This window comes from Balaenoptera musculus, chromosome 1 (genome assembly GCF_009873245.2).
Source record: "Balaenoptera musculus isolate JJ_BM4_2016_0621 chromosome 1, mBalMus1.pri.v3, whole genome shotgun sequence".
NCBI classification, from domain to species: Eukaryota; Metazoa; Chordata; class Mammalia; order Artiodactyla; family Balaenopteridae; genus Balaenoptera; species Balaenoptera musculus.
This window is the reverse complement of record NC_045785.1, coordinates 17,395,392-17,420,315: the sequence shown is the minus strand read 5'-3', so window position 1 is coordinate 17,420,315 and position 24,924 is coordinate 17,395,392. Positions and strand designations below refer to the sequence as shown.

The 24,924-nt window shown below is 46.8% G+C and overlaps 1 protein-coding gene across 1 annotated transcript in view; it reads right to left on the bottom strand.

Annotated features, from left to right (window-relative positions):
* Window positions 1–325: 325 nt before the first annotated feature.
* Window positions 326–24,924, bottom strand: part of ZBTB40 (zinc finger and BTB domain containing 40) — an 85,608-nt gene continuing 61,009 nt past the window's right edge. The window contains 17 exon segments of the mRNA XM_036873733.1: window positions 326–4,698; window positions 6,511–6,737; window positions 7,963–8,049; window positions 8,753–8,915; window positions 10,141–10,355; window positions 12,915–13,079; window positions 18,898–18,946; window positions 18,948–19,016; window positions 19,018–19,052; window positions 19,055–19,092; window positions 19,094–19,103; window positions 19,842–20,309; window positions 20,598–20,729; window positions 20,732–20,765; window positions 22,385–22,518; window positions 22,880–23,081; window positions 23,490–23,626. Coding sequence (XP_036729628.1) covers window positions 4,504–4,698; window positions 6,511–6,737; window positions 7,963–8,049; window positions 8,753–8,915; window positions 10,141–10,355; window positions 12,915–13,079; window positions 18,898–18,946; window positions 18,948–19,016; window positions 19,018–19,052; window positions 19,055–19,092; window positions 19,094–19,103; window positions 19,842–20,309; window positions 20,598–20,729; window positions 20,732–20,765; window positions 22,385–22,518; window positions 22,880–23,081; window positions 23,490–23,626 — 2,360 coding nt within the window. The 3' untranslated portion in view covers window positions 326–4,503.

Here is a 24,924-nt window from a genome sequence, read left to right as displayed (position 1 = left end):
CTCTTGTCTCCTTGTTGGCTGTCAGCAACATGACATTTTCAGCTGTTCACCATGAAAAGTTTCTGCTTATTTTATAGTTATCTGCTGAGCACTTTGTACTTTGGGGGCAGTTGAGATTCAAGAGATAAATGAAAAGTGCTGTTATAAAGATCCCTAAGGATGCAGACAGAGAGAAGAAGATGAGAGACACGTAAAGGTGCAGGAATGAACAATCTTCCCAGTGCTAGAAAATGTAGGGAATGGCTGACCTGTGTGTGAAGGACTTTATTAATTACAACTAAAATTTTCAACACCAAATTTCAAACACCAAACATTAAATCTAGCCTTTTAATTAGTACTACAATTCTGTGGGGTAAATACAATAATTTCCTCCATTTGTGAACAGGAGCTGGAAGGAGGGAGCTCAGAGAGGATAAGTATCTCACCAAGGTCACACAGTCATAAAGTGGCATAGCTGGGATGTACCCAGGTTGGACACCAAAGCCTGTCTCTGAAACCCTGCACCACACTTGCTCCCTGGGAACGAGGGTTTAGAAAAATGAGACTCCACACGACAGGAGAGTTTTTTGTCCTTCCCAGGCCATGCTAACATGGCCCGCAGGTACACGATAGCCCCTAGGAAACCAGGCCTATCAAGCCTGGTCCCATCTGACAGCTGCCCAGAACCAAAGAGAAAACAGGTTTATGGCATCAGAGCCCATCTGAAACTCATGCAGCATAACTTTTTTCAAAGTACATATTTTATTTACATAGAGTAGTGCAAGTTGAACACGAATAATGGTTTGTAATCCAATTGAAACAGCCATCGTGTGCTGGCTGACCTGGCCTGACATGTGCACCCTGTCCTGACCGTGGGTGGTAGCAGGTGTGACTGGCCTTTGTAAGGGAAATGATGCAACATTTCCATGACTTGGAAGCAATCTAAATTAGCCGATGGGATAATTTTTTTTTTTTTTTTTTTTCAACAATGTAATCCCCGAAGCACAGCAACTTCTCCCTTCCTTACAGGCCAAGTCATAGGTGTAGCAAGTTTCTGAGTTCTGGCTGTGCTTCTGAGCTTTTGGCCCAAGTCCTACCAGCCCCAAGGTTTTCCATGGCAACAAAATACTCCCTTCAACCCCTAATTTTTCTTTCACTCCCACTTTCTCCCTATTTCCCAAGTATCCCTGCAATACACTAGGCCAAGCGGAGCAGGGCAGGGGCTGCTGAAGTCTTCCTTTGGGAGGACTGATTAAAGCATCCTGTGATTTTCTCCACCACTGTCCAACTTCCTAGTCCCAATTTAATAGAAATATTGCTTGTCCCCTAGAACCATGCTAGGTAAGGCTGGCAGCTCCTCCAACCCTTAGTCAATTCGTAGATCTCAGGCACATGAGAGTTAAATCCCCCACCCCATATTATTAATAAGTAATCAGCCTATGGTGACCGCAACATCACCTGGGGTAGAGAAACTCTTTGGGCCCATCTCATCTTTCTCCTCGATTTACACCATGAGCAGAGAACAGGGCCCTTGTCTCCCCATTTACCCGTTTGACTGGATCTATTTCACCCTCAGTCCTCGACTCTCAGGGCTCTTCCCTGGGGGATGAAGCTGAAATACATTCCATGGCTGGTGGGAGGGGAGAGTCAGACAGCTTCCTCAGAGAGGACTTGAATGACCAGGGAACCTGGCATTCACACTGTAGACTGTGGCACTTGCTGGACTCAGGCTTTATAAAATAAACAAGTCTCTGGCCCTTTGCTGCCCCTCAGGCTCTGCTCACACACTTGCACAGTCCCCTCTTCCCAGGGCGATCCTCGCTCTTGAGCCATCTACTTGCTGTCTGTCTCACTCACCGGGCATGGGCAAATGCCGTTCCGTAAGTGAGCCCCACGGAATCAGACTCCAGCTTGGAATCTGTCTGCCCTTTCCTCCTCACCAGGTGTTTTACAAGCTCCGGGAGCAGAGAAGAGTTGGGGTCTTACTGAATAAATATGCGTTCCAAGAAGTCCACAGACTCCTCTACACCACTGCCAGTGCCCCCAGGGTTCAGCCCTGAGGCCACAAGGGCAGCACCACAGCAACAAGGCAGAGACCACCACTGCCACACGAGAGCAAGTGATGCGGACAAGGGGACCCCGATAACATGTCCTCCGTGGCAGCAATTCAGAAGGTCTCTTGGGCAGAAGTGGGAGAAAAGAATAAAATGGCCAAGTAGGGCTAGAAAAAGTCTTCCTACAACAAAATCCATGCTCGGGCGTCTCTAGGGCGCAGCACTGTGAAATCGCTGTTGATGCAGCAGCTTCCGAGGTCCACTCGGAGCAGAGACGAAAGTCAGGACGGGCCTTTCCCTCATGTTGACCAGAACCAGCCCAGGCCTCGTGCTCCTGCTGGCTGTGCCATGGGGTGAGAGTGCAGCTGGCAGCATATCCCACTGCTCTGTCTGCTCTTGGCAAAGTGAGTTGTGAGTCTGGTGATTCTGAAGAAAACCAGTGTCCTGCCACGGTCTGGGTCTCCACCAGAAACCTGAGAAAGGGTGCCTCAGTACTTGAAAAGATCTGGAAGTTGGGTTTAAAGCTTATAGCTTTCTTTATTCAGAAGACTTTTTAAAAAGAAAAATCACTTTCCCCTACAGGTCCTCAGCAATTAATTTTTAAATTTATTTTGTTTTTTTGGCTGGAAGAAGTTTTGATGACGCTGCGATTCCCACCCACCCATGCATTCTTATGTGCCGGGCTTGGCCTCCATGCCCTGTAAGCAGGGCTGCTCCACTCTTTCAATGGGTTTTATCTGGTGCCAAGGGGAGATTCGGTGCCATCTCATCACTTGCTGATCAAGAGCAATCCCGGTCTGACAGCTCACAGAACTGAAAAACCTTAAGAAGACAGAGACGGCCTTGGCAGAAGCAGTGAGGGCCTCACAGGGAGGCAAAGTCTTAGAGGTTTGAGCACCATCTTCTGGTCAGTTATTGGCCTTTGAAAACTTCATTTACTTCAGAATGGGACGATCCCTGAGCTGACAAGCTCAAGTGATTTGCACATGAAATGAGCACACAACTGGAGGCGGGGTGAGCTGGCCCAGCTGCCTGCACAGAGCAGGATGGAGGCCAGCAGACACACTGGCCAGTGTTAAGGTCCCACCTTCTGCCCTTCCAGCAACGTGTGATGGCGACAGAAGTACCGACCATGACCCAGATTGACCCCTCCCCTGCTGGTACCTGGTGATGTGAAATGTGCTTAGAAAAAAGGGGTGGCCTTGTCTTCTGCCAGCCTGTATTTTGAGGGTGAGTGATCAAACTGGGCAGTACCTTCTGCAGGGGGTCAACCACACAAGGTGGCGGGAGCCGCGCTGGGTGTGTAAACACTGCCCTAGCAGACGTCAACCTTCTGCCATCAAGGAAAGGAAGATAAATGCTAGTCATTCCCTCCATCTAATTGCACTTCATAATGGATTCCATAAACCATTAATTACCAGATTATATTTTAGGAACTGAAGATGAAAAAGCTTTGTAAAATTCAGACTCCAAAGGATCACTGACCTGCAGTCATAGTGGCAGCTGGAAAGAGCTCAGACAACAGGCTACTCACAGGCAGGGAAGACCCTGGCAGGAGGAAGACTCAGGGGCCACCACGGCGCTACTCCACCTGGCGCAGGTTCACTGCTACGTTACACGTATCACGTGCTCCTCAGGGAGGGGACGAGGCCTCCAGGTTGGGTAGAAGCTTTAGGCTTTGATTAGGGAAAGGGGATTGAGGACACCACAGAAAAGCTGTGGGAACCAGCCTCAGGTGCAGAACACCATGAAGAGTCTCCTGGAAAGGCAGAGACGGTTTGCAGCTAGATGGCCTCACTGAACACTCCCAGAAGAAACACGCCAAAGGCTTCGTTTTGGGAATGGCTGACTGTACTGACGAGGTGGGACTCAGCATGGAAATGAAGCCGTCCTGCGTCAGCATGCTGTTACCTGTCCTACTGCCACCATGAGGGGGGCTGGAAGGACGACAGACGTGAGGAAGGGGCTGAGTGTGCTCAAGGCTGGGAGTCCCCAGATGGTCTGATGGCGCTCTTCTCTCAGTTTTAAATGGCCAGAAGGCACTGGCGGCGCCCGCAGCCCCACTCTGTGCGCCACTGCCCTGCACTGAACTGCCACTCTGCACACTGAGGGCTGCCAGCACGTCACACCGCTCTGGTTGCTCTGGTCACCAGCTCTTATCCCACTGCCCTTTCAGGCTCTATTTCAGAAGCTATACTCCGCTTGGGGATGGACAGTGTCAGAGAGGCCACAGCAGCAGGCCTGTGAGGAACAGGCCTGCCTGCTACGCAGGGCGGTCGTGTTGGTGTTGATGACTCAGACTTGGTTTTATGAGAACCATGATGCTTCTGTCCATTTCCCAAGTGAGACCACTTAGGTTGGCGCTAAGCTAAGATGCTCAGTACTCAGGACATCGAGGGAGGAAGGGCAAAAGGCAAGTGGGGGCATCCTCTCTACTGCAAACGGAGGACCCTCCACGGTGAGCAGCCACTCACTTGGCCTCCCCACAGATTAGGGTCACGGTACCGTCCAGCAAGTCCTCCACGGTCACTGCCACAAGCTCAGAGCTGGTCTGCGATGTCTGTGAATCTGGCAATGTCACAAACACCTGCGAACCAGCAAGCTGGGTCTCCTCCAAAGTGATCACCTGCTCCGTCTGGGCCACCGGCTCTGGGGTTTGGATCACCTGAAAGGGAAAGACCGTGAGGCTGCTCTGGGCAGTGTCCACAGTTGGCTCCCCAGAATTTACATGGTTTTCATCTCACGCTGTAATGATGATATTCATGTTTTCACCTGAGGAGAGCAGTTACATGTGCTTAATGGGAAGGGGCAAGTCTAACACACCAGTGATGCAAAAGAGAAGGCAGGCAAACAATTTAAGTAACTCTGTGTGCCAAATTGCTATAATGTAGCTCAGTGTGCCACCTCAGGGTGCCTGGACTCTATGATTACACACCAGTGAACGCGGGCTCAGTTTCTCACACTGGGTTTTCCTCTCTTGAGGATTACACTGCAGAAGTAAGTGCCGTGTGAAAGGAATGCTACTGAATCAAAGTGGTTTGTGTCATGCTTGAACCATGGAAAGGGAATGGTTTACCAGAAGCCTCGGGTTGCCAAAGGTGGCATGTCTGGACCTTGATCAGGCTAAGAGCCTTACTTGGAGGCTACGTGGCTACAGAGCTAATGGCTACAGGAAGAAGAACGGGTAGACAAAATGTGGCTTCTGTCAGCTCCCTCACGCAGCTCACCAGCCTGGAGGGCACTGGCTTCTCTCCTCCACAGGCCACACACGCCCCTTCCAAATCTGCAGCATCTGTAAAGATGACTTTCCCATCTCAGGGAGAACTAGTCTGGTTAAGTACACCCAGTTCCTGCCTGAACCTCCGAGTTGATGTTTCTGAGCCACGGAGCTCGGAACAGCTGGATGTTTTCAATACGGAGCGCCCGCAGAGGGCACAGCAACCCTGGCTCTTGAGAGCTGCCGAGAGCAGAGAGTGCTTTCCACTAGATCTGAGTGGGCAGAAATGGGGACGCCAAGCTCAGCCATGTCTCTGCTGTAGGAGTGAAGAGACCAATTGTGATGTTCAATAAAAAATCATCTAGGATAGCAGTTTTCAAACTGTTTTTCTTTCTTTTTCTTTTAGCAATGGAATCTTTTTTTCGCCCCAAAGGACATCTTACCAAGAATCCTAATGTATAAGAAAGATAAAAGCAGAGCTGTTCTCATTGAAATGGCAGCAGGATTGGCACCCAGAGGCCTGGCCACCTGCCTTGCCCTCTGCTCCCCACAGAGGCCTGTAAGAACATGGCTATAAGGGGCTGCTCTACGGGACAGGACGGGGGGCGGCCCAGCCAGCTCACGGTTCCTCTCCCGTCCATTCACAAATTACTGTCAATCAACACAATGGAGTTTCTTTTCCCTTCCTGCCCACCCTCTCTGGAGAAGACAGGAAGAGCAGTAATAGAACTAGAGACACAAAGAGGGGCTGGAGCAAGCGTAGCCTTGAAATATCAGAAGAGGGGGGCTTTTCACCCAGGTAAAGGTGAGAAGCCCAGACGTTCAAATGTGCCCTGTGCCCAGCCCAGAGGAGCTACCGAAGCATTTCAGCTGAAGGTGGTCTCAACAAAGAGCTCATCTACCCTCCTCCGAGGTTTCCTGCAACTCTCACCACATCCCATGGTGTTCTGCAGAAGGTGAGGGAGGGTGTGAATTGGGTGGAGAGGCCAATGTCATTCTGCTTTTGAAAATTCTTGTTCCAGCTTCCCTCTACTCAGGGGCCATTTCACATGTAGTCACCAGGAAGCTAGAGTTTTCTGTTCTGTTTGGTAAGAGGTCCAGAGAGACTCTTCTGCAAGATCCTCTTGGTCATGAATGTATCACTCACGGGGCCCTTTGAGAGCCCCGGGGAGAAAGACTAGGTGTCGTGATGGGGCTGCCTCCAGAGAAGCCTCAGGAACCCCGTGTCAGCACCCTCATATCTGATGGCCCCAGAATCACCTGCACCATCTGTGAGGCGGCCGCTTGGCTTTCAGTGCCCGTCACCTTCGGGTGTTCAGACTCCAAGTGACAGTCCAGCTGGGCCTGGGAGGTGAAGAGCTCCCCGCAGAGCTCACAGGGGAAGGTGCTCTCCGACTGCTTGAAGTGCTCAGTGGTGACGTGGTGCTGCAGCGCCCCGGGAAAGCGGAAAGTGGCTGCACAGTACAGACACCGGAACGGCTGCGACCCTGGAGGAGGGGGACAGAGGGAGTGGCTGAGGGAAACGAGAGCAGGGAGGGGAGAGGAAGGAGCAAGGGGGGGGCGAGGAGCACAGGCAGCTCCAGAGGCAGCTCTTCAGCTCCTGTGAGGCCTGGAGCTTGTACAATTTGGGGAGCCCTCTTTAGGAAAACTGATACAAAATTACACATACAGGATTAGGGGCAGATCTTTGGAAGGGTCCCGCCAAGTGAAAGGCTCCAAGGCACAGCTTCATTAGCATCAGATTCAGGCTAAATCTGCCTCTGCCAAAGCCCATTATTCATTCAACTGTAATGATGCTGACAATGTTTATTTCATCAATTCTAAGAAGCACCTTTTAACGTCTCTGAAATGGGATCAATGGCCTCTTACTACTGCTACAGGCCATGGAGGTTGGGTGTAATTGTCAACAAGTGCACTTGCACGGACATCTAAAGGCGCAGCATCAAGACTTGCAGAATGAATGTCCACAGTCTGAAAGAAAAGCCCTAAAACAGGAGCAGTGCATGTTTTAAACTCACAGGAAACAAATGGTTTAGGAGGGAGGAGGTAAGGGTTGGATGTTCAGCTACATTCCCAAAGCAGGAATCAGAAGACTAGTTTTGCTAATGCTCGAGAGACCAAAACCACCTTACTGTGCGCTCCATCACCAATGCCCTTGATGGTGGAGGGCAACACCATGTGGGATAACACTCACGCCAACAGTCTGAACTGAGAGCTACTCTGGGAAGCTGAACTCTTACGTTAATCAACTTATTTCTTACGTTTCCTTTTTTTATGTATGCATACAAGAGTGCATAAAATCTACATCAAATTAAGTCCAAAGCAGCACTTAGGATAACCTGCAAACTCTAAGTGATAAGAAAGCATAGTTTAACTGGCAGCAGTTTTTTCTTTCCTAACGGTTCATTAAAATGGTGCCTCTTATATAAACTGGCATTTTAGATTTGATAAGATATAGCAGGAACAGTGATAATCATGGGTAACGCTTACGAGATGCTTACTGGTGCCAGGCCTAAGTGTTTTCTGTGTACTAACATATTCAATTCTCACGGTTACCCTATGAAGTAGGTACTGCAATCGTCCCTGTTTGTAGACGAAGAAACTGAGGCACAAGTCAGTTGTCACTTAGCCTGGGTTGCGCAGCTGTAGGTGGTGGAGGATGCGACTCATCCCTGGGCGGTGTAGCTCAGGAGCATTGGAAGGGGCACTGACCTGAATGCTGGCACTTGATGTGAACCTGCAGCAAAGCTGGCGTGGGGAAGAGCTCCTTACACTGGTCACATTCATGGAACTTCATATCTGCGAAGCACACGAGGAAAGAAGTGGTGGGAAAGAACAAAAGGAAGATTCTCTGAGCCTGGGGAGTAACAGGGTTGGGGGCGGGGTGATGGCTCACACTTAGCGAGCATCTACGAAGTGCCAGGAACCTGATACCTATGCTACATTAGTGCAATCTGTGGTAAAGAGCGCCAGATCTGGATCCAAATGCCCGGATGCAAAGAGGGTTGTTGTGAGAATTAAAGAAGAAAACACGCATGGGTGCTGAGCATAGTGCCGTGCACTCAGGCAACACTTCATAACTGCGAGCTGCTGTGATTATCCCCCAATTTATCTGCAACACAGGTATGAATAATTGACTTTCTGAAGAAAAGGAAACAGGTTCAGAAAGAGAAGTCACTTGCCAAGGTCACACAGCTAGAGTTAGGATTCCCACCCTGGCCTGTGTGCCACCCTTCCCACGTGCCATGACCAATCACCACCGAGGCTGGCAGGAGTCACACTGCTCTAGGTCTCCAGCTGGAAGAACTACTGCTACTCAAGCTAGTGCTACTGATGGACTGATGTGGCACTGCCGGTGTGCTGGGGAGGAAGAGGGTGTCACTGCAGCACACCACACTCTAGCACTAGAAGTCGGGATTTAAGGCTGGAACCCAGGACGCTACGTCACCAAGCCCCTTCCACTCCTCAGCCCCCACTCCCAGCCCAGGGCACCCCAATTCACCTGCGTGCTCTGCTTTGATGTGCTTCTTGTGTTCGATGGTGTTGGGAAAGGTTTTGTCACAGGAGCTGCACTGGAGTGACGAGAACTTGGAAGATCGATGGTTCTGAGCAGCAAACACGTCAGGGTGGTGGGTCCGATTGTGGTACCACAAACCAGACAGTTGCTAAAAGGAACGTGGCAAATGTTAGGTCTTGGATGTTCTAGCAAGCTGGAGAGTTCACAAAGCCTCATGAGAGAAAAGTGCTCCCAGGGAAGCTTATGGACCTGCAGTCATGCTTTTACCCACCACAGTGAGTGCTGACATGCGAGGGGACGCTGGTGCTCATGGGAACAAGGCACCTGTGTATTTACTGAGGCCACCACAGGGCAGGGCCGGGGCCTTCAGAAACCCATTCCTCACAAGCTTAGGAGGGAGGTGTTAGGCTCTTTCCAGCGACGTGGAAGCTGAGGCACAGAGGGGTGAAGTGACTTGCCCAAGGTCACACGATTAGGAAACAGGAGGACCAGGATTCACACCCTGGCCTTCTGAATGGAGAATCTGTGCTTCACCACTGAGCTGTCTTGCTGCCTGTCAGAGGCCCAGGGCGCAGCAGGGAAACCTGCTGGAGAGGGGCAGGTGCTGTCCCTACTCCGTAAGCCAGTGCCCCCTTCTTCCCGGGTTCCAGAGCAGCGCTGCGACGCTCTCCGTACAATTCCATGGTTTCCTAGAGACCAAGCCCAGGTTTTACCCAGCTCTGTAACCCTAACGTCACAGCACAAGGCTTGGAACAAAGTTAGCTCTCAATTTTTTGTTGAGCTGAATAGCTGCTGGGTTTCCCTCTCTGTACCCAAATGCTATAGAGGCCAGCAAGGGCCATTCTTTTCTCTGTGGTCTTAAGAGTTTTCTCAAAGAAGTGGTTTCTTTTCAGATCTGTATGGGGTTTCCCTTTAATTACATAGCAAACTCTAAGGTAAAAAAGCAGAGCTCTTCCCCAGGAGTTAAAAAAACCCCACAAAACACCAATAATTGTGCTAAACAAGATAATTCCAGGTAGTGTTACACACCCCAGTGTCATTCTCACATCCCCTCAGCACACGGGATCAATAGGTTCTAAAGAATGTAAATATCCAGGGAAAAAGCAGGATTCAGTTCAGGACAAGGCTGAAATCTAAGAGAAGAAGTGCAAGAACTCTTGGCTCCAATTAAAGCTCCCCCACTGACCCCACTCTGACCAGGTCACCACAGAGGGTCTGAATAACCTATCAGCTGCATTCTTCATGAGAACCAGCCAAATGGTCATATCCTGGAGACAAGAGGTGTTCTGCAAGCCACAAACACGGGGGCCAAGGGAGACCAAAGGGAGAGTGGGTGAGGGCCCGGGAAAGGTGCCCGCAGAAGCTGAGCTCACCTGGTAGGCCTTGTTGCAGATCCCACAGCTGAAGGGCTTCCCTCCGACGTGGGTCACCATGTGCCGCTCCAGCATCGAAGGGGCGCTGAAGATCTTCCCACACGTGGGGCAGGGGTGGTACTCCTTGGAGTGCACCTCGTGGATGTGCTTTCGGTGATCCTGCAGAGTCGGGAAGCTCATCCTGCATTTCTTGCAGTCATACGGATCTTCTATGTCTGGTTCCATGAGGAGAGGGAGGGGGACACCACAGGCAACAATCAGTGACAAGTGGTTTTCTGTGTGCAGCTCCAGAAGCAAGACTGTTTAGAGGTCATGCAGGGTGACAGACTCGAAGGACCAGAAATCACTGCATCCATCACCTAACTACTGCCTACCTTCATCCTGGGAGGTGGGGTTCCTCTGAGGCTTCTGGATTAACCACCTCTGAGCATTAGTTTACCTCAATTCCTCATCTTATATCTTACAAGTTAAATTCCATCTTACTACTTTCCAGGGAGTATCACCTTTGCTCTTCCCCTGCCTGCAGTGGGTGTTTTGGGGTTTTCTAATTCTCTATAGAGATTTCCCACATACTCCCCAAAGCATCACTATTTCCTTTTTTGTCAGTAGTACAATGCAGAGGATGAATGCTTCCTTGATCCCCACTTTAGATTCAACAACAAAAACATTTTCATAAGTAATGTTTATTGAGTGCTATATGACATGCGTGTTTTAAGTGCCTACATATATTAAATCACTTAATCCTTCCAATAACCCTATGTGTAGGTTCTACTACCAGTCCTATTTTATAGATTAGGAAAATCAAGGTTTAGAGAGTACCCAATGGCACAAGTATGATATTGCTGAGCTGGGTAACAATCCCAGCTTTCACTCCCAAGGCCATTGGACAAGGTATTGTCCCAAGGCCATTGGACAAGAATACATTTGCCATCCCTGTGGCAGGAAACGTCAGTCTTTTTCTGAAAGTAACAGAAAGTAAAATGTTTGAATAATAAAATCCTTTGCCCACAGAAAGGCCCAGCCCATCAGCCAATCTTGTGCGCGCTGATCCAGGTTAATTCAGGGATTCTGACACGCAGCAGCACTCGGCATCATTAACTAGTTTCCCTGTGGACGTGAGCGCTTGAGATCTCAGTTTCACACTATCTTTTAAGATACCCTGAAGGAATTCTCCGTAAGCAATGATGTGATCCTATGAAACAGGCAAGGAACAGTCAATGAGAGAGGGGCCTGGATGCTGTGCCTGCTTTGGGTGATCTGCTCCAAGTCATGGCAAAGTATTTCGGGTCTTCTCTATTCTGAAAATTGATAATGTCTTCCCCTTTCCTGACTTCATGTGATGCTACTGGGAAAAGGAGACTAAAGTGGAATGTCATTTAAAGAGATTGAGAGGACTTCAAAGTTGTGGCATTGGATCCAAGCCAAATCCCACGCACCTGGAAGTCTACTGCAACTGGATCTGCTGGACAACCTTGTAAACTCCTTGGGGGGAGTGGGGGGCAGCACTTTATGTTTTCCTGTATTGCCCAGTGCCCAGCCACATGCTGGGCACATACAAGCTCTGGCCAAGTGCCTTGTTGGCTGGCTGACAACAGGCTTGAATGTGCTGACAGAAAGCACATGTTTGTGAGATACTGTATTTGCCAACAGCTAGAAACTGGTGTGTGGGGAACAGAGGTAGGGAGGGGAAAAGGGAAGAGGGTATGCAAGGTGCATGGCATGAAAAAAAAGGGCAGGTTCTTATGGTGACAGATGGCACTGGAGAAGGCTGCTCTTGTCACCAATACTCTCTGGCATTTATTGAGCATTTCTATGTGGCAGGCATGGAGCTTCATGCTTTACGCGGTGATATCTCTTTTATTCTCACAACAGCCCAATGTGGTAGTATTACTATTTTCTCTACCTTACAGAAGGGGCATAAGAGGCTTAAAAAGGTAAAGAAATTTGTCTAAGGCCTCAAAGAAGTAAATGGCAGACTAGTCAAGGTTCAAGCCCAGACCCGTGTGATTTCAGAGCCCAAGCTCTTAACCACCCTGCTGGGCTCTGCTGATCACACGACTGCTACAACAAGAGCAGCTGAAGATGATGTGACGTGACCAGCGGACGCCTCCTTGGCGATTTCCTGATGATGTGATGAGGAATCACAAAATCTCCTCTTCCTCCCCTGTGTGTGTTGAATGGAAGTGTGTTTTTGTCTGTATCAGTTCTAGTAGAAGGGGACAAAGATGGGGGCAGACCCTACTAACTGGGTGAATACAAGGCATTTGGAAGAGAATGCTGGGCAGAAGGCTTTTAAGGGAGCATGACTAGGGACCACTCACAGTGGTACACATTAACTCAGAAAGTGTCCAGGCTGCTCCTATGGGGAAAGGCAGGTTATGACCATAAGATGAGAGTGGGAGAGGTGGGGTGGGAGTAGGAAAAAGAAGCTCAGCGGACAAATGGAAATATTCTGGTGCTCTGCGAGCCTGTCTGTTATAGAGGCTCTTTCCTTCAAACATAATGGGCCTTCTGTCAGCCAAAAAGAGCCAGGTGGGCTAAAACGGAAGACAAGGAAACAGCCTGGACAGAGAATCACACAATGACACGTTAAAATGCGATTCTTCTTGAAATAGGAATCAGGGACTCTGGGCTTTTGCAGGAGAATAGGAGAGGGGAAGGCACTGAACGGGGCCCAGCTCTGGTGGAGTGATGACTTCTGTTATGACTGCTGCGTGCCTTCCCAGTGCCAGGCCTGGTGCTGAGTGCCTAATAGCCACAATCTCAGTACATACTGTGAAAGGTGTGCAGGTGGATGGAGAGGCCATTGGCTTGCCGGAAGCCCTTGCCGCAATCTCTGCAGACATATGGCTTGTCCCCGGTGTGGGTCCTCACGTGGCGGGACAGCTCAATGGACTGGGCAAACACAGCGTCACAGTACTGGCACGCATACATTTTTCCTGGAAATATACATGAGTTTATTAGAGGCAGCACTAAACATTCATAAAAACAAAATCACATTCTAAGGCACACAGCAGGGAAATATAATCTGGGAGATGACAGTAAAACATGAGGCAATTTGTAATACACTGGGTGAGAGGTCTGAGCCATCCTATCAGATGGCACCTCACAAACACAGTTGATCACACAGAGAGGGTATCAGTGTCTCCCTACCCTGAGGGATAAGGACAGAGTTCTCATCACACAAGACTACCCATCTGTTAATCTGGCCACTACAAGTATGCAAGAGCTCATTCCATTCCCAGGAAACAGATACATCCTTGAGCCCAGAAATACGTGAGTCTGGATCCCTTGAAAAACATACAGGGCAGAAATGCAACTGCACATAAAAATGACAGACATGGATTCAGAAAAGAATGAAAGCTTTCTGCCAGCGACTTGCTATAAAGATTCTCTTGGCTTCTCTATTTTCTCATGCACTAATGAAAATACAATGACCAGACTGCCAGAGAGTATTAGAAAATACCGGTAAAGAGCAAGTCTGGAAAATTGGCATTTGTAAAAAAATGCTAGACCAAATGTACCTTCAATCTCCCTTATGGGCCAATAGAGAAATGGGAAAATCAATAAGGTGAGGGTCCAGACAGCCCAGATCCTAGGGCTGACCTCAACTAGGGCAATCCACCTCATTTTCATTTTTTATATGTTACACTTTGGAATAAGATTTTGTTAAGAAAAAAAGGGTTTCTTACCATTTCCTAGAAGATCAGAACAAGACAAGGGTGCCCACTCTCACCACTATTATTCAACATAGTTTTGAAAGTTTTAGCCATGGCAATCAGAGAAGAAAACGAAATAAGGAATCCAAATTGGAAAAGAAGTAGAACTGTCACTGTTTGCAGATGACATGATACGATACATAGAGAATCCTAAAGATGCTACCAGAAAACTACTAGAGCTAGTCAATGAACTTGGTAAAGTAGCAGGATACAAAATTAATGCACAGAAATCTCTTGCATTCCTATACACTAACAACGAAATATCTGAAAGAGAAATTAAGGAAACAATCCCATTTACCATTGCAACAAAGAGAATAAAATACCTAGGAATAAACCTACCTAAGGAGACAAAAGATCTGTATTCAGAAAACTATAAGAAACTGATGAAAGAAATCAAAGATGATACAAACAGATGGAGAGATATACCATGTTCTTGGATTAGAAGAATCAACATTGTGAAAATGACTATACTACCCAAAGCAATCTACAGATTCAGTGCAATCCCTATCAAACTACCAATGGCATTTCTCACAGAACTAGAACAAAAAATTTTACAATTTGTATGGAAACACAAAAGACCCCAAATAGCCAAAGCAACCCTGAGAAAGAAAAATGGAGCTGGAGGAATCAGGCTCCCTGACTTCAGACTATACTACAAAGCTACAGTAATCAAGACAGTATGGTACTGGCACAAAAACAGAAACATAGATCAATGGAACAGGACAGAAAGCCCAGAGATAAACCCACGCACATATGGCCACCTTAGGTTTGATAAAGGAGGCAAGAATATACAAAGGAGAAAAGACAGCCTCTTCCATAAGTGGTGCTGGGAAAACTGGACAGCAACATGTTAAAGAATGAAATTAGAACACTTCCTAACACCATACACAAAAATAAACTCAAAATGGATTAAAGACCTAAATGTAAGGCCAGACACTATAAAACTCTTAGAGGAAAACATAGGCCAAACACTCTATGACATACATCACAGCAAGATTCTTTTTGACCCACTTTCTAGAGTAACAGAAATAAAAACAAAAATAAACAAATGGGACCTAATGAAACTTAAAAGCTTTTACACAGCAAAGGAAACCACAAACAAGACGAAAAGACAACCCTCAGAATGGGAGAAAATATTTGCAAACGAAGCAACTGACAAAGGATTAATCTCCCAAATACACAAGCAGCTCATGCAGCTCAGTATCAAAAAAACAAAAACCCAATCGAAAAACAGGCAGAAGACCTAAATAGACATTTCTCCAAAGAAGATATACAGATTGCCAACAAACACATGAAAGGATGCTCAACATCACTAATCATTAAAGAAATGCAAATCAAATCCACAACGAGGTATCACCTCACACCAGTCAGAATGGCCATCATCAAAACATCTACAAACAATAAATGCTGGAGAGGGTGTGGAGAAAAGGAAACCCTCTTGCACTGTTGGTGGGAATGCAAATTGATACAGCCACTATGGAGAACAGTATGGAGGTTTCTTAAAAAACTAAAAACAGAACTACCATATGACCCAGCAATCCCACTATTGGGCATATACCCTGAGAAAACCATAGTTCAAAAAGAGTCATGTCCCACAATGTTCATTGCAGCACTATTTACAATAGCCAGGACATGGAAGCAACCTAAGTGTCCATCAACAGACAAATGGATAAAGAAGATGTGGCACGTATATACAATGCAATATTACTCAGCCATAAAAAGAAACAAAACTGAGTTAATTGTAGTGAGGTGGATGGGCCTAGAGTCTGTCATACAGAGTGAAGTAAGTCAGAAGGAGAAAACAAATACCATATGGTAACACACATATATGGAATCTAAAAAAAAATGGTTCTGATGAACCTAGGTGCAGGACAGGAATAAAGACACAGACGTAGAGAATGGACTTGAGGACACCAGGGGGCAGGGAGGGGAAGCTGGGACGAAGTGAGAGAGTGGCAATGGACATATATACACTACCAAATGTAAAATAGATAGCTAGTGGGAAGCAGCCACATAGCACAGGGAGATCAGCTCGGTGCTTTGTAACCACCTAGAAGGGTGGGATAGGGAGGGTGGGAGGGAGAGAGACGCAAGAGGCAGGGGATATGAGGATATATGTATACGTATAGCTGATTTGCTTTGTTATACAGCAGAAACTAACACAATATTGTAAAGCAATTATACTCTAATCAAGATGTAAAAAATAAATAAAGTAGCAGTACAGCAGGGAAAAAAAAAAAGAAAAAGAAAAAAAGGGTTTCTTGAATCAAGAGTTGAAATTATTGAGAAGCCCAGGACTCAGCCTTTGGCCTTCTTCTCTGTCTCTACTTTCTAGATGATCTTATCTCAGAGCCTTACATTCCACCTGTACATTGCTAGCTCCCACATTCTCTCTAGCTCCCACATTTATATCTCTATCTCCCAGCTGTCCCTAGAACTTCAGACTTATATCCACTGCCTATCAGTCTAGTTCTCCAGCTGGAGGTCCAAGAGTAGCTCAAATTTATCACCATGCCAAAACAGAGTTCCTCAGTCTCCACCACCACCACCCCCGCAACCCACCCACCTACATACACACACTGGAAACTCCAGTTTCCCCCCGTTTCAGTAAATGGCAGCATCATTTACCTGGCTGCTCATGCCAAAACCCCCAAAGCCATCCTTAATTCCTCTCTTTCCCTCATATCCCACATCTAATCCATTATCAGTCCTGTCACTTCCACTGTCAACAACATATCCCCAAACTTGAACATTTTTTTACAACCCCTCCAACACAGCTTCGTAAGACCCATTCTGGATTTTTAACCTCCAAAGTGGTGAGACTATACATTTGTGTTGTTTTAAGCCACTGTTCCTGGTAATTTTTTACAGCAGCAATAGAAGCGAACACACCTCACATAAAAACCAAAGTCCTTATCTTGGCTTAGAAGAGCCTATAAGATCTGGCCTTTTGTTGTTGTTCTTTTTAAAATAAATTTATTTATTTTTATTTATTTATTTTTGGGTCTTTGTTGCTGAGCGCGGGCTTCCTCTAGTTGCGGCGAGTGGGGGCTACTCTTCATTGTGGTGCACGGGCTTCTCATTGCGGTGGCGTCTCTTGCTGCAGATGACTTCTCTTGTTGCAGAGCATGGGCTCTAGGCACGTGGGCTTCAGTAGTTGTGGCACGTGGGCTCAGTAGTTGTGATTTGCGGGCTCTAGAGCGCAAGCTCAGTAGTTGTGGCACACGGGCTTAGTTGCCCCGCGGCATGTGGGATCTTCCCGGACCAGGGCTCGAACCCGTGTCCCCTGCATTGGCAGGCGGATTCTTAACCACCGCGCCACCAGAGTCCCAAGATCTGCCCTTTGGTGACCTCTCTGACCTTATCTCTCAACACTTTTCCCTCATATACTGTGCTTTAGCCCCTTCTAGTTTTCTTCGGTCCCTCAAACAGGTGTCTCATTCGTTCTCACTTGGAGAGGGGGTGCTCTGCACTCGTGATGTTCTTCTCCTAGATCTTCCATTGGTTCTGTCTCTCACTGCGTTCAGGTTTCTATTCAAATCTCCTCTGCTTTCTCTGATGATACAAATATTAATAAATAGTTCCCAATCCCCACCCCTGCTGCTTATTCTGCTTTATCTTTCCTCATTGCAATGACTACTATCTGAATTTATATTACACATTTATATATGGTCTGTTGTACCCACTGGAGTGTTAGCTCCACGGGCTTGGGTATAGTTACACTATCCCTAGTGCCTGGAATAATGCTCAAGAAATTCATTCACTCAGTAAATGTTTATTGAGGACCTCCTATTGCTAAGTACTATTCTAAGTTCCACAGATACAGCAGAGGGAAGGAAAAAAAAAGACTAAGAGCTTTACCCTCATGGAGCTTGTATTCTAACAGGGGGAGACTAACTGTAAACAAAATAAATTAATACGTAGATGATAGACCCTATGATAAGTGAGAGGGAGAAAAATAATGCAGGGGAACTGGGGCTGGGGCACTGAGATTTTACACAGGGTGGTCAGGAGAGGTCTAATGGAGAACGTGAGGTGTGTGTAAAGACTTGAAGGCGGTGAGGAAGTGAAGCCTGGAGATGTCTGAAGGGAAAGCATTCCAAGCAGAGGAACAGCAGGAACACAGGTCCTGCAGCAGGTGCCCTGCAGGTCAGAGGGCTTGCAAGGAGGCTGCAATGAACAGGGCAAGTGAGGGGGAGAGCAGTAAGAGATAAGGTTGGAGAGGCATCGGGGACTTGATCATGCGGGGCCTGGCAGGCTACCCTTCAGATTTTACAATGAATGAGGGGAAAAGCTTTTGCAGGGTTTTGAGCAGAGAAGCGACCTAACATGGCTTAGCTTTAGAAGGATCACTTGGGCCTGTGTACTGAGAACACTGTCCAGAGAAAGGGTGAGAGGAGGAGACCAGTTAGGAGGCTACCACAATCCAGGCAAGATGATGGTGGCATTTGTACTCACACACAAATGCTCCAAACGATGTCCAGAATCCTCCGAGAAGCCTTCCCTGACAACCCACCGCCCCCCCCTCCGCCTGCGACTAGAAACCCCTGCTTCATTCTTCCGTATCTCCCTGTAATGCTATTATTCCATATCGCACCTCTGATGGTGACCCTGACCCTGCACGGTAACTGTCTCTATACTAGAGACCCGTGGACCGTTCAGCTCTGCTGATCCCAGGTATTCCAGGTAAGTCACTTAGTGCCTGCCATTGCCTGATCCACAGCAGGTGCTCAACCAAGGGTTTTCTTTATGCTTGAACTCCACCTCAAAGCCCAAAGAATTCCTGGCTTTATGTAATTCTATAACTAGAAAGCCATATATATTATGTTAGCCAGCCCTCTCTTCAGAAAAACTCTCACCAAAAGCATTTAACATGTCTGTGCACATATTGCCAGCATCTGTGCACCTAGAGAGTCCACGTCTATTCCTGTTTTTGATCTCTCTGAGATACGTATCACGCCTAACCCCAAATGGGTTTTAGGCAGCTCACAGTGTTAAAGTTTTGCTAGGAAAAATGAAGAAATTCTCCACGCCTTACCTTCTGAGTGCTTCTTCTTGGTGTGGTAGGCCAGGGCAGAGGCCTGGGTTGAAGGTCATGAGGCAGTGCTTGCACATGAACGGACGGTCCCCAGTGTGAAGGCGAAGGTGGTTCTTCATGGGTAGAATTGGCCGCAAACTTTGCCCCACACTCTTACAGGAGAACGGCTTCTCGTCAAATGCTCCGTCAGTTTGTGTACTGCATGCCTAGGGAAGCCGTGCCAGGGACCAGAGATGCTAGTGATCAATGTTATGAATTCAGCAGGAGGATACACCCGAGCACTGTCTCAGGCCAGGCCTCAAGAGGAAGCACAGCGTGAACCACAGGACGCCAGGCCACGCTGCTCATCAGCCCACCACCCAGCGCTCCAAGGCCACCTTGGTTCCTTCCTGGCTGGGTCAGGCATCAAGTGTCCCGGGTTCATCTTTTCTATCTCCTCTCTCTCTCTTAAATAGGACCCCAGTCACCATAAAGAGTGAAACAAAACTCACTTTTCTGTTTCATTAGGTTTGGGGAAAGGGAAAACAATTCAAATTCTACATCCCCTGGTTTCTAGGACTCTTGTTTACTATCAAGAAACAAGTGATACATGGAAACCTAAGAGTCAGGTGTGAAATAGCTGGTTATTATTATGAATAATAATAGCCACAATTTACTGAGTACTAACTCTATTGAAGGCACTGTACTAGGTGTTCAGCTATATTATCTTAAATCTTCATAGCAATTCAAAAAAGTAGGTGGTATCAGGGTGCCTATTTAACAGGGGGAAATTAAAGCTCAGGGAGCTGATTCCAAAGCTCATGCTCTTCTCAAAACATTACCCTGCTTCTGCTCTATTTTCTAAGCCTTTCCACAGCCCTTATTGCGTACTGGAGGCAAGGCCTGGAATCCAAACTACAATATCTAATGATCATTCCTCTATTACTTCGCCTTCTTGAATGTACCTGAGGCATGAGCAAATTCTCTCCCACAGAGGTCACACGTCACTGGAAGCCTCTTCTTCTTCTTCTTGGGGACGTCAGGCTCTCCACCTGTACCATGCGCCTCCAGCTGATGTTTCTCCAGCTCCTTCTTAGAGTCCTTGGTCTCGTTACACTCCTTACACTGCACCTGTTTGCTCTTGGCCACCCGACAGCGCTTCATGTGCACCTTGAGGCGGCAGTAGAAATGGAAGCTCTTGTTGCAGGCCTTACAGACGAAGCTCTTCTTGGCAGAGTCTGGGGAGGCAGAAGTATCTTTCTCTTGTTGTTCTGGCAAGGAACCAGTCTCTCCTTGACCGTCCTGTTTCCCAGGCTGGCAGTTTTCTTCAGCTGGCTCAGCTGCCTTTTCATCTGCTTTGTCCTTGGCTTCAAGGTGAAATTTATTACTCACCATCCACCTTTCCTTCTCTCCCTTTTCCTGAGTAAGGAAACCTGCACAGGAGAGAGATCTCATGGCTCTGGGAATTTCCTATGTTTCTACTTTGCTTTCTAACTTTCCTCCTTAGGGGAGAATGGAGACTACTTGGGACTGTTCATCTTTTTTCTCTGATAAACACAGATAGCATCATTTTACATCTATGTCTATGACTTTTCTAAGTATTTGAGAGCATATAAAATAAAGCCGCGATGGGTGAACTCTTAAATGAACTGCTGCCTCTTCTCTCCAATAAGGAAACAACCCCGGGGGCGTAACAGGACCCCACCCACCCTGTTTCTTACCGGCATACGCCAACTCCTGCATGACAGGCTGCAGGCCTGGGAAAGATCTGTGGATGCCGCACAGGAGCTGACATATTTCAATGGCCAAGATGGATTTTTCCATGGCTCTGCTCAGCAATGCTCTCAGGGATCTTCAGGGCTGGCTGTCTCAGAGGAAATGCTCAGAATCTAAATGAATACCATGAGACAAAGGTTTGCGGTTAATATCAGCAGATTTTCTCCATGGTTTTCAACTTAGAAAAAACAAAGCTAATTTCAGGGAGGCATTGCTCCATCTGTAACAAGTATACATTTCGTGCCATAAATATAGTGGAGAGCCCTCTTTCTCCAAGAACAGGGAAATTAACACAATTTTAACAAGGAGGCACAGATGAAGACAAATGTGCAAATACAAAGGTGCAAGCAAGGAAGCACTGAGGATTTTCTGGTGAGAAGTATCTTCTCAGAAACCAGGAGTCTCCCAAAGAACTTTTCTAGATCTTAGTATTATATGCTTGGAAAGCTATAGGACTTGGTTGTTGGCATTTCTGTCTTGATGATCAAGATAATTTTTCATAATATGTAACTGTCTGAATGTTGGGAAGTAATTCTGCATGATCAGTGGCTTCACGTTTTTAGATACTTATATGTACCCTTTTAAACATCATTTTCTTTCATAAAGAAACTCAGGTTTTTAAGGAAGGTTCAAATAGGGGCTTTAAAGAGGCCAAGAATATTATTTCAAAGCCATCCTCTCAGAATGTTAGAGCTATCAGCAGAAAAGAGTCAGTACACTGAGAAAATAAAGCTAAACCATCCACAGATGGCCAAATGGAATTTTCATTTTGGAAGATATTTTATTTCTGCTCTTTTCAAGTCTATCTAAATAAACCTGATGTCCCTGGAGGCAGGCTTGAGACTAATTAGTGAGGCTAAAACTGATCAACGGCAGAAGCCCCATCTCTGAAGTGCAAGGCGTGCTGGGGAGTGTCTAGCGGATGAATCTCTCCTCTGAAGCCCCACAGAAATGTGTGCCATCTTCTGCCCATCTGAGAGTCAGACCAAGGTGGGGCTGTCACCTGTGTGGACAGAGTTAGGACAGCCTGTCTACACACCATCCATGCCTACTTGGATCAAAAAGCACGACAGGTGAATCTGTAGTTTAATTTTATGTTCCTTTATAATTCTTTCCCACTCAAGACGCACATGATCCTGGGATGAACATCCGTGAATTCCCCCTGCAATCCCCACCTGGTTTTTCTGGGATGCTGGCCACACTGTGAGAAGCCTTACAGAAAATGAGTTGGCACTATTTGTTATCCCATATGGGCAAAAGCTTTGTTCTTTCTATGTTTATTTTGGCTCTTTCTAGAAGCCAGAATAGAGCATGTAATAAGACCAATTTTACTTTTCTTCCTCTGAAAAAAGTTGCTTCTTAGAACATGTGAGAGACCAGTATCATGGTTCCCTTTGAGTTTTCCTAGGTTTAAACAAATGGAATAAATCTGGGTTTGAGTCACCTGAACCTGAGTTCCAGTCCTGGCTGCTTCTCTGACTAGCTGGTACATCCTAGATACATCACTGACCCCTCAGAGCCCGAGCTCCCTTATCTGTAAAATGTGGGTGGCATCACCTGTCACCCAGAGTTGGGAGGATTATAAGAGCAAAAGCATGACAAGTGTTGGTTAGCCTGGGCCTGCCCGCAGCAGGTGCTCCAAGGAGCTGGTTCCTCCCTCAGGAGTGAAGACAGTCCCGGGCATCAACGCTGTAAAACTCCCCCAAACATTGTGTTGTTATCCCCACTACACCTCTTTCACAGTCTCCGCCAGGCGCTCTTCCTCTGAGGCCAAGCACTTGAGTTCAGCCCTTTGCTGGATGGCCTCTAGGATCAACCTGCGATGCCTCAGGATGGTTTCGAAGGCGGCACTTTCTGGGGTCATCACTGAACAAAGAGGGATTGAAAACTCATTAGTAAAACTATGAGCACCATTTTTCCCTTTCATCTTTTCTCAACTCAGTTCTTCATAACGAGAATATACTTCATCTATCTCCCACCTGGAGTTGGGAGTGAAGAAGATGGCAAACATCACTGTAATCAGAGTAGAATTAATATAAGCTTAGAAGAATTGCTGCACATTTTACTTTGAAAGGTTTACAAACTCCCATGTCCTTGAACAAAATTGCCAGTCCTTACTTCTACTGGTCAGGATGTGGAAGACTACCGTAAGAGAGCTCTATTTTCTGCAAAGACTGACAGTAACCTCTGGTGGGGGCAAAGCCAGCACAGAGGCCAGGCAACCTACCTGCCCGGAAGAAAGCGTCTGCGCCAGGCTCCCTTCGTATTTCCTCCGTGAGCAGGTTCAATGGGCAGGCCTTTGTCTCCTGAGCCACCAGCAGCAGTTGCCAAATGGCTGCTGCAGAGAGAGTCTGCTCTTCTAGAACTGCTGACATCAGAGCACTGAAACCACCTGAACCAGAGTCACGTTTCACAAGCTTCTCCATGACCTTCAAGATGCGGCACAAACATACACGTAAGGGACTTTCTAGCCACTGGCCCAGCTGCAGAGCTGCAAGTCTGAGCACTGGGTCGTAGTGAACGTATTTCTGGGGAGGAGTTTTTCAACATCCTTCACTTCTTTCAACCTGAGAGGTGTTTATACACGAGAAGGTTCTTCATTCCTCCTTTTGAATGCTTTTCCTTATCACTGCAGAAATTACAACTATCCTACTTGTCACTCTGCCTTAGAAATTGAATCACCTACTATCTCCTTCTCTGCTGACCCCTTAGCATTTCTCAACATGGCTGTGTGTGTGTATGTTTATATAAAATAAAAATATATTTAAAAAATATATATGTTAATCTTTTTTCCTTCTCCCTCAATTTTGCCCACCCTTCCTCCCTCTCTCTCTTACCTCTCTTTCTCCAGGGGCTAAACTCTTCACATGTGGGATCATTTTTTGTAACATCTGGTTGTCTGTGAAAATCTCTGAGAGGTTTTCGTGATACCGCCTCAATAGTTCAATCCCATAATCATCAGGGCTTGCTTGGACTGTAAGGATATTAGCAAAACAACAACAACAAAACCTCCTTAAGGCCTTTTCTACACGACACGAGGGGAGTTACAAATGTGGGCAGAAGAACAGATCAGCACAGGAGCTCTGTCTCCTCTGGAGCACAAGTGCAGCTCGTGGCTTGGGGCCTCACACATGTGTGCTCACGTCTCCTCTGGTCTACACTTAATCACTCAGTGTTGCAGGGTCACAAAACCACCAACACTTTGAAAGTTAGCGCCCAGTGGTAGAAGCTAGTGATTGCTCAACCAGGGGGTAATTAGAAGGCTGCACTTGTAAGAGGTGCAGATGTAGAGATTCAAGGGATGTTACCCACCAGGCCTGAGGTAAAGGATCCATGCGGCGATCCAAAGTACAGGCAGGCACGAGTCCGGACGGCGGTAGCAAAGCTGACCCACTGTTCTCCTGTTTATATGCCCTCTGAGCCAATCTGTTAGTTACTCTCTTTTAAGAGGTTATATTTATTTGAAAGTAAAGAAAAATCAAAACTATCAGGCATTCCCCTCAGCTTTGTAGATATTTAAAAATTTATTTTCCTCTCTGGCCCAGTAACTCCAATTCTGGGAATCTAGCCTTAAGAAATGATCTGAAGGCAAAAAAATTCTGTGTACAAAGATATTTGCCACTGAGAAGCCTGTGACGATGATGATGAAGATAACAACTAATATTTACTGAGTGCGTATTATGTGCTGAGCACCGTGCTCCGTGTTTACATATATTATCTCACAGTAGCCACAGAAATGAAGGTGGAAGGTACCATTCTTACCACCATCTCACAGAGGAGAGACCGAGGTTCAGAAGGGTTAAGTCGCTTACTCAGGGTCACAGAGCTACCAAAGAAGTCAGGATGCAAATCCCAGTAATCTTGATAGTCTTAACCATTATGCTACGTGTGCCCCTAGACAAGGGCATGAGTAAGACAGCATAAGTATACTTATGATAGCAACTACATAGCCTTAAAAAAATAGAATTCTAGGGAGTGTTCTGAAGTGTGGAGGAGAACGTTTATGTTATATTGATAAGTGGGGGAAACGGTAAAATAGGGTAGAGCATCTCAACATTGTAAAAATAATGTGATAGATAAAATATGTCAATGTGTTAACAATGAAATAATCAAGTGGTGGGATTTGAGGTTTTCGTCTTTATTTTTTAAACTGTTCAAGTTTGTATAAGTATATATTATTCTTATAAGCTAGTTAGAAAGTTCTCTCATTTCCCAAATAGCCTTCTTCTGAAAACCACTTCATTCTCAAACGTTCTGGGACGGGGGATGATT